The sequence below is a fragment of the Nicotiana attenuata genome, chromosome 5 (genome assembly GCF_001879085.1).
Source record: "Nicotiana attenuata strain UT chromosome 5, NIATTr2, whole genome shotgun sequence".
NCBI lineage: Eukaryota > Viridiplantae > Streptophyta > Magnoliopsida > Solanales > Solanaceae > Nicotiana > Nicotiana attenuata.
Genome location: NC_031993.1, coordinates 8,266,004 through 8,280,628, shown reverse-complemented (window position 1 = coordinate 8,280,628; position 14,625 = coordinate 8,266,004). Strand labels below are relative to the sequence as shown.

The window sequence follows — 14,625 nt, the reverse complement described above, 5'->3', positions numbered from 1 at the left end:
TTCTCCTTGCATGTAGAGCAAAAGATGTACCAAGCATTTTCCAAAAAGGTTTGTTGAGTCAACACCAATTGATGAAGAGGGTTATCCTGTTTATAGACGAAGGGATAATGGTAGAACTATCAAAAAGGATGGTATTGACTTTGATAGTAGGTATGCGGTGCCTCACAATCGGTTCTTATTACTTAAGTATGGTGCTCATTTTAATGTAGAATGGTGCAATCAGTCAAGATTCATTAAGTACTTATTTTAGTATATTAACAAAGGAAATGATCGTGTTACCGCTACTTTTTCTCAGAGTGTGCAAGAGGAAGATTCATCAAATATTGATGAAATAAATATGTATTACGATTGCCGATACATATCACCATGTGAAGCTGCTTGGAGGATATTCAAATTTCCAATTCACCATGGAGAACCTCCTGTGGAAAGACTATCATTTCATCTTCCAAATGAACAAAATGTTATATTCTCTGATGATGATCCAATCGATAATGTTGCAAATACACCAATTGTAAAGGAATCAATATTTTTAAGCTGGTTTGAGACAAATAAAACATTGCCAGAAGCAAGAGAATTGACTTATGCAGAATTCCCTCTTAAATTTGTTTGGAAGAAACAATTGAAAAGATGGGAGAAAAGAAGAACTTCTTTATTTTTCATTGGAAGAATTTTCTTTGTTCCGCCTGGAACTGGTGAATTATATTATCTCAGATTGTTGTTGAATGTCATTAAAGGTCTAAAATCCTATGACGATCTTAAAAGAATCAACAATCATAACCATCTCACTTTTAGAGATGCAGGTTATGCACTTGGGTTATTGGATGATGATAAAGAGTATGTGGATAACCATAAAGGAAGCAAGTAACTGGGGAATGCCATCATACCTTAGGCAATTATTTGCTATATTTCTGTTATCCAATTTGATGACTCGGCCAGAATATGTTTGGCAATCAACATGGCAATTATTATCAGAAGATATCCTCCATGAAGAAAGAGTGTTGTTGACTAATCCAGGTATAAATATAGACTTTCTATTTTCAAGTTATCAAATAATGTTTCAGTGTAAATATGCGAAAAATCAATAAAGTAGTTATTTGTAGCATAATAGCTAAATATAGTTATAAAGAGGATAAGTGGACAAAAAAATACATACTTATATATCATGTTTGGAAATTTGAGTGTACATATGAGGATATAACCAGTCTAGCTCCAAGTATATATAAAGGGTTAACAAATAGTCTTTAATAACTCAGGGACTAAATTTTGCACAAAATTTAAAATAAAATCTGCAAATTTTATTTTTATATAAACACAGATTCTAACTCTTTCTACTTGATTTCTTTACTTAGTTATTTATTATTGATATTCTTTAATTTATGACCTTTATTTCTAAGATAATAAGGAGTCGCGGGATATAACATTCATAAGCTCTTTGTTGTGTAAATCATAATTAAAAGAAACTAACCTAACTATATTTGTTAAATAAAATATACCTTATTTGTTTAATCATGTAATATCTTTTATATTATCGTTATTTAAATTCAATAATTCTTTTTGTTCTTTCAAAGGCAGAGCTAACAGATGATGAATTGAAAAATCGTTGTTTGCAGAAGTTGGAAAAAGTTTTGAAAAGTTGTGGAAGAAGTTTTCAGGATTTTCCAACAATGCCAGGACCTCTTTACAATGAGGAAGAAGTTGACCATAGCAATAGATTAATCCATGATGAATTGTGTTATAATCGTCGTTCTCTGTTAGAGGAACATCAACAATTATTAATGAATTTGACAGCTGAACAAAAGTCGGCTTACGACAAAATTATGAGGGCAGTGAATGAAGCCAAAGGTGGATTCTTCTTTTTGTATGGTTACGGGGGAACTGCAAGACTTTTATTCGGAAAACGTTGTCTTCTGGCATACGATCTACAGGGGACATTGTGTTAACTATTGCATCAAGTGGCATTGCATCTCTTTTGTTACCAGGTGGTAGAACAACTCATTCGAGATTTGCAATTCCTCTCAATCCAACTGAAGATTCAACATGCAATATAAAGCAAGGTAGTCCTCTAGAAAATTTGATTATAAAGGAAAAGTTTATTATTTGGGATGAGTCACTGATGATGCATAAATATTGTTTTGAAGCTCTTGATCAAACTCTTAGAGATATCTTAGATTTAAAGACACATCCAGTGCTGATAAACCTTTTGGAGGTAAAACAGTTATTCTTGGTGGCGACTTCAGACATATTTTGCTTGTTATTGCAAAAGGATCTATGCAAGATATTGTTAACGTGACTCTTAATTCTTCGTATTTGTGGACCCACTGTGAAGTCTTAAATCTAACAAATAATATGAGGTTGCAAAGAGATCAGTTAGATGCACAGTTGGATGAGTTAAGAAATTTTTCTGAATAAATTTTGGCAATCGGTGATGGAAGGATTGGGAGTTCCATTGATGGCATTGAGAAGGTCCAAATCCCCGATGATCTTCTCATAAGTAATTGTGATGATCCAATATCAGCAATTGTTGAAAGTACATATCCAGATTTCTTTAGCCATTCCAGTGGCATAGATTACCTCCAACAAAGAGAAATTCTTGCTCTGATTCTTGATATGGAGGAATCAATCAATGAATATATGGTTTCACTCAATCATAGTCCTGAGAAGACATATTTGAGTTCTGATACCGTTTGTATGTCTGACCATTCTTTTTCAGCTTTGGAGCACGTACATACACCGGAATTCCTAAATAGTATTAAATGTTCTGTAATTCCAAATCACTCTAATACTTTGAAGGTTGGTGTTCTTGTGATGTTGCTGAGAAATATAGACCGGTCATCAGGATTGTGTAATGGCACGAGGTTGATCATCACAAGACTTGAAAATCGGATTATTGAAGCCAAGGTTTTATCTGGTAATATGGCTGGACAAAAAGTGTTTATCCCGAGAATGACATTGACACCATCAGATGCAAGAATACCTTTTAACTTACAGCGAAGACAATTTCCAATTGTTGTATCTTTTGCCATGACAATTATTAAAAGTCAAGGCCAGTCATTGTCTCACGTGGAGTAATTTTTTAAGAAGCCAGTATTTACTCAAGGACAACTGTATGTTGCTCTTTCACGCGTGACAAGTAGAAAATGGTTGAAGATTTTAGTTTATGATGATGATGGTCAAATAACGAATGAAGCTAGAAATGTGGTGTATAAAGAAGTTTTCCGTAATTTAGTTTGAGATGAAGCTAGAGATGGTGTATCATCGGAATTTATGAAATGTAGGTCCTAAATGCTAGAGATGTGGAATCATCAGATATTCACAATTTGCTTTTCCAATAAATATAAAGAGAGATGACTATAAGTTTTAACTCATCATTCACCGTTGTTTTGGCAGGGGCGAAAAGAATTTGGTGATGTAAGTATAATATGTTTCACCAACAAGATGCAGAGCCAAGTTAACAGAAGTTGCTTTCTACTATTGTCTTTTAGACTACACTATTAACGATCTAATTCACTTAAATATGTTTTTCTTTTCAATTCTATTGACCATCTAATTGTTGTTTGTTCTTATAGTTATCATTTTTGAATTACATATATAGTTCTAGCGAGTTTAGATTGTGCACTATTTATTTATTTTATGTGATTTCATAAACCAATGTGACAATTCTTCATGAATTACTGAAAATTGTGTCACGTTCATTTGCGATGATAGCTGGTTATGTTATTTCTTGCTGACACCAAGTATTGGTGCATGTTTCTTACATGATATTACAGAGGGTATCTCTTGTTACTCATTCTGTGGGCAACTGTGTGAAGCGAGTGGTTGTTATTGTGACTTCTGTGCTCTTCTTTCGTGTACCCGTTTCTCTTATTAACAGTTTGGGTATGACAGCTTACACTTTATACTTGTCATCATATAGCTGATTGAGAAGGAAATCCCTTTTCCTATTCCAATCCCTCCAGATGGCAGCTCGAGTGAACACATGTGGAATAAAAAAAATTTAGAAATTACTTTTTTTATGTACAACAAGATAATAATTTTCTTCTTCATTTTTTATGCACTGGAGTGGCCCTTGCTGGAGTTTTCCTATATTCAAGGGTGAAGGGCATTAAACCTAAGGCAAAAACGGAATGAAGTCTGGATCAATTTTGATGGTAAATTATGATCATTAGATGGATGAACCAAAACTTGGTTGTATTCTAGGCAGGGCCTTCTTTTAGTTTGTTGTGCCATGTGGGACGAGTTATTCTTTTCTGATGCAGCCTTAACTAATTGCTGCTAATTTGACGATTTCACTACATCACTGTTGTCTTTCTTCTGTAGGGTGTATTTTGTAATGTTCGACATGTTTAGGACCCAAGTAGCATTGCCTCATGTGGAGTTTCTTACATGGTAAATTGTGATCATTAGATGTGATCAAATATGACACCGGGTTTCCGGCGAAGATAATTTTCAACTGTTGTATCTTTTGCCATGACAATTAATAAAAGTGAAGGCCAGTCATTGTCTCATGTGGCTTGGAAAAGTTCTTTCTTGATGGTGTTCTACTATTTGATTTTGTTCCCAAACCTTCTTACTGACATTTTACTGCTGAATGTGAGTATTTTATATAGAGTATAACTTACATTCCCCATGTTACAGGGGTGACTTTAATATCTAATACATTCTGCTTCTCATTTACAATATGATATTAATAATTTATTTTTCTTTTCTGATTATATCGTAAGAACAATATTGTCATACTAATATTCAAAAGTACCATTCGCGCATCGCGCGGGTACTACTACTAGTTATAAGAAAGACACAAAGCGCAGTTATTTCTCTCATATGATCAATACATGACCAATAGCCAACAAGAATGATTTTTTTCTTCTTTTTCTTGAAGACAATATGAACCCTGAATTTAGGTCATTTAGGTCATGAGCGGTTGTGTCACGACCCCAACCCCGGTCGTGATGGCGCCCAACACACTGCTAGGCATGCCCGACCAATTAACAACCTTAACCCAATTCATTATACAGTTTATTATTAGCTAACACAATTAAATTACCAAATCAGCATATTAGAAGTCTGAAATAAGAGTTAAATATGCGGAAATTCAAATAACAATATTACTACATAGCCCTAAAGATCCGGTGTCATAAGTCTGAGCCTCTAATACAGGTTTATCAATCTAATACATGTCACTCTAGGGGAATACAAAATAAAAATAAAGGATAGAAGGGAGGGATCACGGTTGCGGACGCCATGCAGCTACCTCGATGCTCCCAGATATGCGCTGCTCAACAGAAAATCCTCACTCAGCCTCAGGTGCACCTGGATCTGCACGCAAGGTGCATGGAGTAATGTGAGTACTCCGACCCAGTGAGTAATAAACATAAATAAAGACTGAGAATAAGAAATCATGGATAAACACATTGTAATCTATAATACGGCAGTTTAAACTAAGTAGTATGAAATCAAACCAGTAAAGTAGAAACACGGAAAAAAGCTACAACAGATAAGCAAATAAATGATAACCAAATAAAGGAATGCATCACATAGTACAGTACTCTCTAGTACCCGTTGCGGCGTGCAGCCCGATCCATTTATTTATCGTCGACGGCGCTTACTGGGGGTGTGCAGACTCCGGGAGGGGCCCCTTACGGCCCAAGCGCAATATCAAGCCATCTCGTGGCATCAGCTAGGCCCTGGGCCTAATATCAATATCAATATAATACTGCGGCGCGCAGCCCGATCCATATTCTGTCCAGAAATCACATAAGCCCCTCGAGCCATAATAAAATAGTAGTTCTCAGCCCAAAACATCATTAGAAATTTCATTTAAGTTTCAAATCGGGGTAAAAGTGGCTGAGTTTGTAAAACAGTATTAAACAATAGGACTGAGTTCAAGTAATATGTCAAAATAGTGAGAAAACAGTGATAGCAATCCCCGAAGGGTTCAAATAATTGGCATGAAGCCCAAATATTACAATTAGTCACATAATATGATGATACCAAATAAGCTTCAATCAATTACGCGGTAAAAAAATCACTCGGGACGGACCAAGTCCCAATCCCCAATAGTAAACGACCCCGCGCTCATCATCAAGTGCGTGTCTCACCTTAATATAGCACTACGATGTGCAAATCCGGGGTTTCAAACCCTCAGGACATCATTTACATTCATTACTCACCTCAAACCGGCCAAAACTCTAGCTCGCTATGCCCTTGCCTCTCAAATCGGCCTCCTCGCGCGTCGAATCTGACCAAAACCACAACGAATACGTCACAATAGGCTAAGGGAACAAGACCCAAGCGAAAGCAATCGAAAAATATCAAAAATCCCGAAATTAGCAAAATCCGAGCCCCGGGCCCACTTCTCGAAACTCAGAAATTTTCACATCAACGGGTTCCTTATCTCGCCACGAGTCTATGCATATAAAGAACACCAAAATCGGAGTCCAAATGTCGCCTCAAATCCCAAGTTAAAATCTCAAAATCCCAAGCCCTAGTTCTTCCATTTTTGGCTAAATTTCCATGAATTTCTAGGTTAATTTCACATAATAATCACGTTTTTAGTTCATAGGACTTACCTCCAATCAATCCTCTTCGAAACCCTCTTCAATTTCTCCCAAATAGTTCTCAAAATGCCCAACAATGGAGGAAAATATGACCTAGCTCGCAGAGGAAATGTTTTAAAAACTATTCTTCCCAGTTCTGATTTTCTTCTATGCGAACGCGATGGCCCCCTCGCGCTCGCGATGAACAAGTTTTTCCTCTGACCAAAATTACCCTTCGCGAACGCGGTGTCCCACAGGCGAACGCGATGCCCTGGGTCTCTGAACCTATGCGAACGCGGCCACTGAAACGCGAACGCGAAGAACAACCAAACGACCTTCCGCGAACGCGAGACCCAAATGCGAACGTGAGACCCAAATGCGAACGTGAAGAACAATTTTCAGGGACCCCAACTTCCTTCTTCGCGAACGGCGGCCCCAGGCACGCGAACGCGAAGGCCAAAATAGGCCTGCACCTGCTGCTGCATTTTCTGCATATTTTCCAAGTTCAAAACTTCCCGTTAGCCATCCGAAATCACCCCGAGGCCCCCGGGACCTCAATAAAGAGTACCAATACATCCTAAAACATCATTCAAACTTGTTCCAATCATCAAAATACCTCAAACAACACCAAAACCATCAAATTACATCGAATTCAAGCCTAAGTTCTTCTAAAACTTCCGAAACACGCATTTGATCAAAAACCCAACCAAATCACCTCCGAATGACCCAAAATTTTACACACACATCCCAAATCACATAACGAAGCTACAGCAACTCTCGGAATTCCATTCCGACCCTCGGATCAAAATCTCACCTATCAACCGGAATTCGCCAAAATACTAACTTCGCCAATTCAAGCCTAATTCTACACCGGGCCTCCAAAACCACTTCCGATCAATCCTAAGTCACAAATCATCCCCCGAAGCTAACCGAATCATCGGAAATCACATCCGAGCCCTCTAACGCATAAGTCAACATCCGGTTGACTTTTCCAAACTAAGCCTTCCTTAAAGAGACTAAGTGTCTCATTTCTTACCAAATTCACTCCGGACTCAACCCGCTCAACTCAACCACATAAAACACGGATAACGAAGCGTAAAGAAGCAGGAATGGGGGAAACGGGGCAGTAACTCATGAGACNTTCAAAAATCGCGAAGAAGAACCTTTTATACCTTCTGCCCAGTCGAAACCGCATCTGCGGTCAATTACCCGCTTCTGCGGTAATATTCCGCATCCGCGGAGATTCATTAAAACTCCCCCTACCGCATCTGAGGTCCAATAGCCGCATCTGCGGCTCCGCAGGTGCGGTCCTTCTTCCGCATCTGCGGATCCAGGCCTTCCTCAGCCCCTCCGCTTCTGCGATACCAAACCCGCATCTGCGATACCGCACCTGCGGCCCCGAAGCCGCAGGTGCTAAAATACCAGCAACAGCAAAAATTTGAAATTTGCCCAAGTCCAAAACTCCCCGTTAGCCATCCGAAATCACCCCGAGGCCCCCGGTACCTCAACCAAAAGCACCAACACATCCTAAAACATTATCCAAACTTGTTCCAATCACCAAAACACCTCAAACAACACCAAAACTATCAAATTACAAGTTCTTCTAAAACTTTCGATACACGCATTTGATCAAAAACCCAACCAAATCACCTCCGAATGACCTAAAATTTTGCACACACATCCCAATCACATAACGAAGCTACAGCAACTCTCGGAACTCCATTCCGACCCTCGGATCAAAATCTCACCTATCAACCGGAAATCGCCAAAATATTAACTTCGCCAATTCAAGCCTAATTCCACACCAGACCTCCAAAACTACTTCTGATCACACTCCTAAGTCACAAATCACCTCCCGAAGCTAATCGAACCATTGGAATTCACATCCGAGTCCTCTAACTCATAAGTCAACGTCCGGTTGACTTTTTCAAATTAAGCATTCTTAGAAGAGACTAAGTGTCTCATTTCTTACCAATTCTACTCCAACACAAACCAAATCAACTCGACCACATAAGACATGGATAACGAAGCATAAAGAAGCAGAAATGGGGAAAACGGAGCGGTAACTCATGAGACGACGGGTCGGGTCGTCACATCCTCCCCAACTTAAACAAACGCTCGTCCTCAAGCGAGTCAAGAAACATACCTGAAGCCTCAAATAGGTGAGGATATCTGCTCCGCATCTCCCGCTCGGTCTCCCAGGTAGCCTCCTCCACGGGCCGACCTCTCCACTGCACCTTCACTGAAGTTATATCCTTCGACCTCAACTTTCGAACCTGACGACCCAAAATAGCCACTGGCTCCACATCAAAGGTCAAATCGTCATCCAACTGAACCTGCTGAAGTCCAACACATAAGACGGGTCCCCAACATACTTCCGGAGCATAGAAACATGAAATACCGGGTGCACACTCGACAAGCTGGGTGGCAAAGCAAGCATATAAGCCACCTCCCCAATCCTCCTAAGTACCTCAAAAGGCCCAATGAACCGCGGACTCAACTTCCCTTTCTTCCCAAATCTCATAACACCCTTCATGGGCGGAACCTTCAGCAATGCCTTCTCACCAACCATGTAGGATACATCTCGAACCTTCCGGTCCGCATAACTCTTCTGACGCGACTGCGCTGTACGAAGTCTCCCCTGAATCACCTTCACCTTCTCTAAGGCATCCTGAACCAAATCTGTCCCCAATAGCATAGCCTCGCCGGGCTCGAACCAACCAACTGGAGATCTACATCGTCTCCCATACAAGGCCTCATACGGTGCCATCTGAATGCTGGACTGATAGCTGTTGTTGTAGACAAACTCTGCAAGTGGCAAAAACTCATCCCATGAACCTCCAAAATCAATGACACAAGCACGCAACATGTCCTCCAATACTTGAATGGCATGCTCGGACTGTCCGTCCGTCTGAGGATGAAACACTATGCTCAACTCCACCTGAGTACCCAACTCTCTCTACACGGCTCTCCAAAACTGCGAAGTAAACTGAGTACCTCTATCTGAGATGATAGAAATCGGAACACCATGCAACCGAACAATCTCCCAGATATAAATCCCTGCCAGCCGCTCTGAAGAATAGGTAGTACACACAGGAATGAAGTGCGCGGACTTGGTCAGCCGATCAACAATCACCCAAATAGCATCAAATTTCTTCAAAGTCCGAGGAAGTCCAACAACAATGTCCATAGTAATCCTCTCCCACTTCCACTCGGGAATATCCATCTGCTGAAGCAAGCCACCAGGTCTCTGATGCTCATATTTCACCTGTTGACAATTGAGACACCGAGCCACAAATCCCACAATATCTTTCTTCATTCTTCTCCACCAGTAGTGCTGCCTCAAATCCTGATACATCTTCGCGGCACCCGGATGAATAGAATAACGCGAGCTATGGGCCTCTTCCAGAATCAACTCTCTAAGCCCATCCACATTGGGCACACAGATCCGGCCCTGCATCCTCAACAAACCATCATCAGCAATGGTCACCTCTCTGGCATCGCCATGCTGAACTCTGTCCTTAAGGACAAGCAAATGCGGATCATCATATTGGCGCTCTCTGATGCGATCATGTAAGGAAGACCGAGAAACCACACAAGCTAACACCCGGCTGGGCTCCGAAATATCTAATCTCACAAGCCGATTGGCTAAGGCCTGAACATCAACTGCAAATGGCCTCTCCCCAACTGGAATGTACGCCAAGCTCCCCATACTCACTGCCTTTCGGCTCAAAGCATCGGTCACTACATTGGCCTTTCCCGGATGATACAGAATAGTAATATCATAATCCTTAAGCAACTCTAGCCACCTCCGTTGCCTCAAATTAAGGTCCTTTTTCTTGAACAAATGCTGAAGACTGCGATGATCAGTGAATACCTCACAAGATATGCCATACAAGTAGTGCCTCCAAATCTTCAATGCATGAACTATAGCAGCCAACTCCAAATCATGAACAGGGTAGTTCTTCTCATGGGGCTTCAACTGACGAGAAGCATAAGCAATAACTCTACCCTCCTGCATCAATACACAACCAATCCCAACTCTCGAAGCATCACAATATACGGTATATGAACCTGAAGCTGATGGCAAAACAAATACTAGAGCTGTGGTCAAAGCTGTCTTGAGCTTCTGAAAGCTCTCCTCGCACTCGTTCGACCATACAAATGAAGCACCCGTCTGAGTCAACTTGGTCAAGGGCGATGCAATGGATGAAAATCCCTGAACAAATCAGCGATAATAGCCTGCCAACCCAAGAAAGCTACGAATCTCTGTGGCTAAGGACGGTCTAGGCCAACTCTAAACCGCCTCTATCTTCTTTGGATCAACCTGAATACCCTCGCTGGACACCACGTGCCCCAAGAAAGCCACTGAACTGAGCCAAAACTCACACTTGGAGAACTTTGCATAAAGCTTCTCCTCCCTCAATCTCTGCAATACAACTCGTAAATGCTCCGCGTGCTCCTCCTGACTACGCGAGTACACCAGAATATCATCAATGAAAACAATGATGAACGAATCCAAATAAGGCCTGTTGCGGCCAAACGCACACACAAGTATACGTGGTCGACAAGTAATATAATGATAAGTTGAGTGTCGAACCCACAGAGACTTGTGTAAACTACTCACGGAATTACTCAAATTGCTATTCAATCTAGCTAAAATCAAAATCTAATGATATGATTATATTATACTAGGATTCTAAGTAATCTAAATTATCAAGTAACGAATTGATTGTTGTGTATTCAGTAGAGACAAGTATTCCATGGTTGTGATCGATTCACCATTCGTATTGTGTTCTAATTAACTCCCCCTTTCATATAATTCACCCATGATTCCTAATTAATCGATAAATGCTCTCATAGCCTTCTCCCGAAGTACTACTCACCTATTCTCAATAGATTAACGCCTATATTCCTATGGAATCAACCTATTAAGAACACATTAAGATTACGATATCTAATTAAGCACGGTGACTAGGTATATTCCTATCCTAACCACAAATCCGCTCCCCCTAAGGGTTAAGATCATGCTCTCTTCAATTCTTCTCTAATCTAAACATGGCTTTCCCAAGCATAGCATAGATAGTAAATAGAACCTAACTGTTGGCCAGACAATTAAGCAATTAAACACAGAATTGAAGAACAACCATATAGTGGTGAATTATAATCAAGGTCAAGCTAATATCAAACAACAATATTCATGGCTAAATCACAACCCCAGAACAATGGGTATTTAGCCACTCATACTCATGTTCATCACAATAGGGTTCAAATTCATCACAATTAGCAAAAACAACGAGAAGAAAAGAAGAAACTGATGGTTAAATCTCCTCCTTGCCTTTTGCCTCTCTATTTCTCCCTCTAGACTATGAAAAAATTGATAAATTAACCTTGGGCGAGCTTGACTTTATATAGGTTAAGTGGGGTTTCCTCCAGATTTCCAATTATACCCCTGGCAAACAATTTCCGGAATTCGGACTAGCGCGGTCGCGCATTTGACCGCGCTAGTAAGCCAACCTTCTGTTCTGGACACGCTACAATATGCGCGGGCGCGCACCTGGGCGCGCTAGCCCAGCATTTTACTTCCTTGATTTTTCTCCTCGTCTTCGTGCGTCCTTAGCTCCGAGGGGTCGTTTTTGCTCTAAAGTAGTTCCAATCACCTCCTTAAGGCATCACACAGGCTCCTCATCCTGCAATGTATATGATTCACAATTAGAGCCCATTTTTAATCAATTAACCTCATTATAACATCGGAACATAATCAAACAGGAGCATAAATAATTGCTAAATTACCTAAATTCAGCCTCATATCAACACCCCACACTTAATTCATTGCTAGTCCTCGAGCAATCACCTTATACTTTCTAGAGGTTTCTTCACTCAACCCTATCCCCTAACGCATTACACTCAGAACAATTCACATACATTACACCTATCAGTGAACAATCCTAGCCTCACAAGTTGACTCTCAAGTGCCATGCAATATTCATACTTCCTCAAAGTACTCTACACAGAAGTCAAGACTTACCTCTCTTTCATAAATCACATGCCCTCACAATCACAGTAAGGGGAATAAAATCAATCCGCACATTTGAGTCTCATGCTCACATATATTAAAAGAAATCGCTCACCCTCACAAAAGAAGTCACATGCATGCAATTGGTACCATAAGCTTGCCCTTAACGTAAATCTCTACTAATGTAGGCTCACTCGATCTAAAATCAACTAGGACTTTTTCATGGTTGTAATGTGGGCTAAGGGACGGGTAGGATATATTTAGGAATAGTGGTTCACCCTCCTAAGCACTTTAACATATCACATAATCACTCTGAGCGCACATTCTTCAATCCCACTTCAATTTCACAACTAAAATCGCTCCCAACAATGTTCCCTCTTTCTTTAAGCACCACTTTAATTTATACCCCACTAACAAGAACAAGACACAATGTATTCATCTCTCAATTTTTTTTAGATTATTCTTCTCCTTTTTTTGTTCAAATTTTCAAAATTTTCCAATTTCTGCTAGTGGTGTATTAATCTACAAAACAAGTGCACCTTTCTTCCTTTTATTGGTTTCACTCAAAAACCACCCCTACACTTAGCTCCTTCTTACTTCTTTTAGCGCTCATCTCACAATTAAAGTGCTTTAAGAGGAAAATGGATCAAAACAATGTCAATTAAGAATAAAAAGGGTATAGGCTTGTAATGTGGGTACCAAATAAAAGTCTATAGGCTCAAAAGGGTTGACTAGGGATAGATTTTATTTGTGGTAAGCAATTAAGCTCAAAAAGATCAAAGAAAGCCTAAAATCATTTTTCAAACCGAGCATCACCTAAAATTTCGCTTCGACTCACATACCGGGCAAGTTCTACGACACAAGTACAATACATGGACTACACAACACCTCACCACACATGGCATATTATTCATTCCGGATCAGCTCATCAAGACGCTCCATTACGAGCATTCAATTCAGTAACAAACATACAGATTAAGGCACTTTAGTGAGATTCAACAAATAAGACTAAGCGTTGCACTCTAGGGTCTATTCATACAGATTAAGGCACTTTAGTGAGATTCAGCAAATAAGACTAAGCGTTGCACTCTAGGGTCTATTGTGTTCAAGTGTGTCAACGCTATGGGTTCTCTCTTGATTTTCTAGCTCGTAGCCCATTAACGTACTCTACGAATCAAAAAGAAAACAAACTAAAAAACTACCTATACCCGGTTCAAGTTAAAACCCTTGGAAAAGAACCGTGGCCCAAAGAAAAACCAAGGGGGAGTTGCTACACTACCTAAAAATATAAAATCTTTTTGGAGTTTTCTCTAGACTAACTTCCCTCAAGAACATTGTCTAAGGTGATCCGTCGTCGGGAAGAGTCTACATATTTTCTCATAATTTTTTTTCTCGACTTAGTCCCTCAAGAACCGCGCCAAAAGGGATTCATCATCGGGACGAGCCACTTATCTATTTTAAACTAATGATTCCTACTTAATGCCAAAACTATCACAGTCAAATAAAACAAAACAAAACAACATTCAATTTATACAACTACATACATACAATGAAGTATACCCCCACCCCACACTTAAAATGAAGACATATCCCCATGGCTTAAAATTTGAAAGAGCAGTGAGGTGAAGGAACTTCCCTGAAGTGTCACTCCTCGTCGGAGACAGTGTCTGGGTTGACGTGGCACGCACGACCTAGAGCTCGCAGCCATCCCATGAATTTCATTTCCGACTTCACTTGTTGGTCAGCTACCGCGTCTACTCGTGTGCCCAAATCAGTCATGGATGTCCGCAAACCAGCCATTTCCTGCTCCAAAGCAGTGAAACGGGACACCCGGGCAGCTCCTGAAGATGTCGCAGTCCCAGATGGTCCTGCAGCTGCTACAACTCGCTCCTGAGTCTGTGGTGCTGCCTCCACTCTGTCCCTAGCATCCTCCTCATCATCAGAATCCTCAGAACTACTACTTGCCTCCACCGCTACTACTTCCGGCTCCTTGCCCGTGATCACCTTATCAGCACGGAATTCGCCCTCCTTTCGTACCAACCCATCCACAACTAGATTTTCGGGTACCCGAGC

At 40.5% G+C, this 14,625-nt stretch overlaps 1 protein-coding gene across 1 annotated transcript; it reads left to right on the top strand.

Annotated features, from left to right (window-relative positions):
• LOC109225939 lies at positions 873–3,069 on the top strand. Its single transcript, XM_019390747.1, has 5 exons — positions 873–1,014; positions 1,573–1,842; positions 1,926–2,054; positions 2,139–2,286; positions 2,433–3,069. Exons 1-5 carry the CDS (start codon positions 873–875, stop codon positions 3,067–3,069), a joined length of 1,326 nt encoding a protein of 441 aa, XP_019246292.1.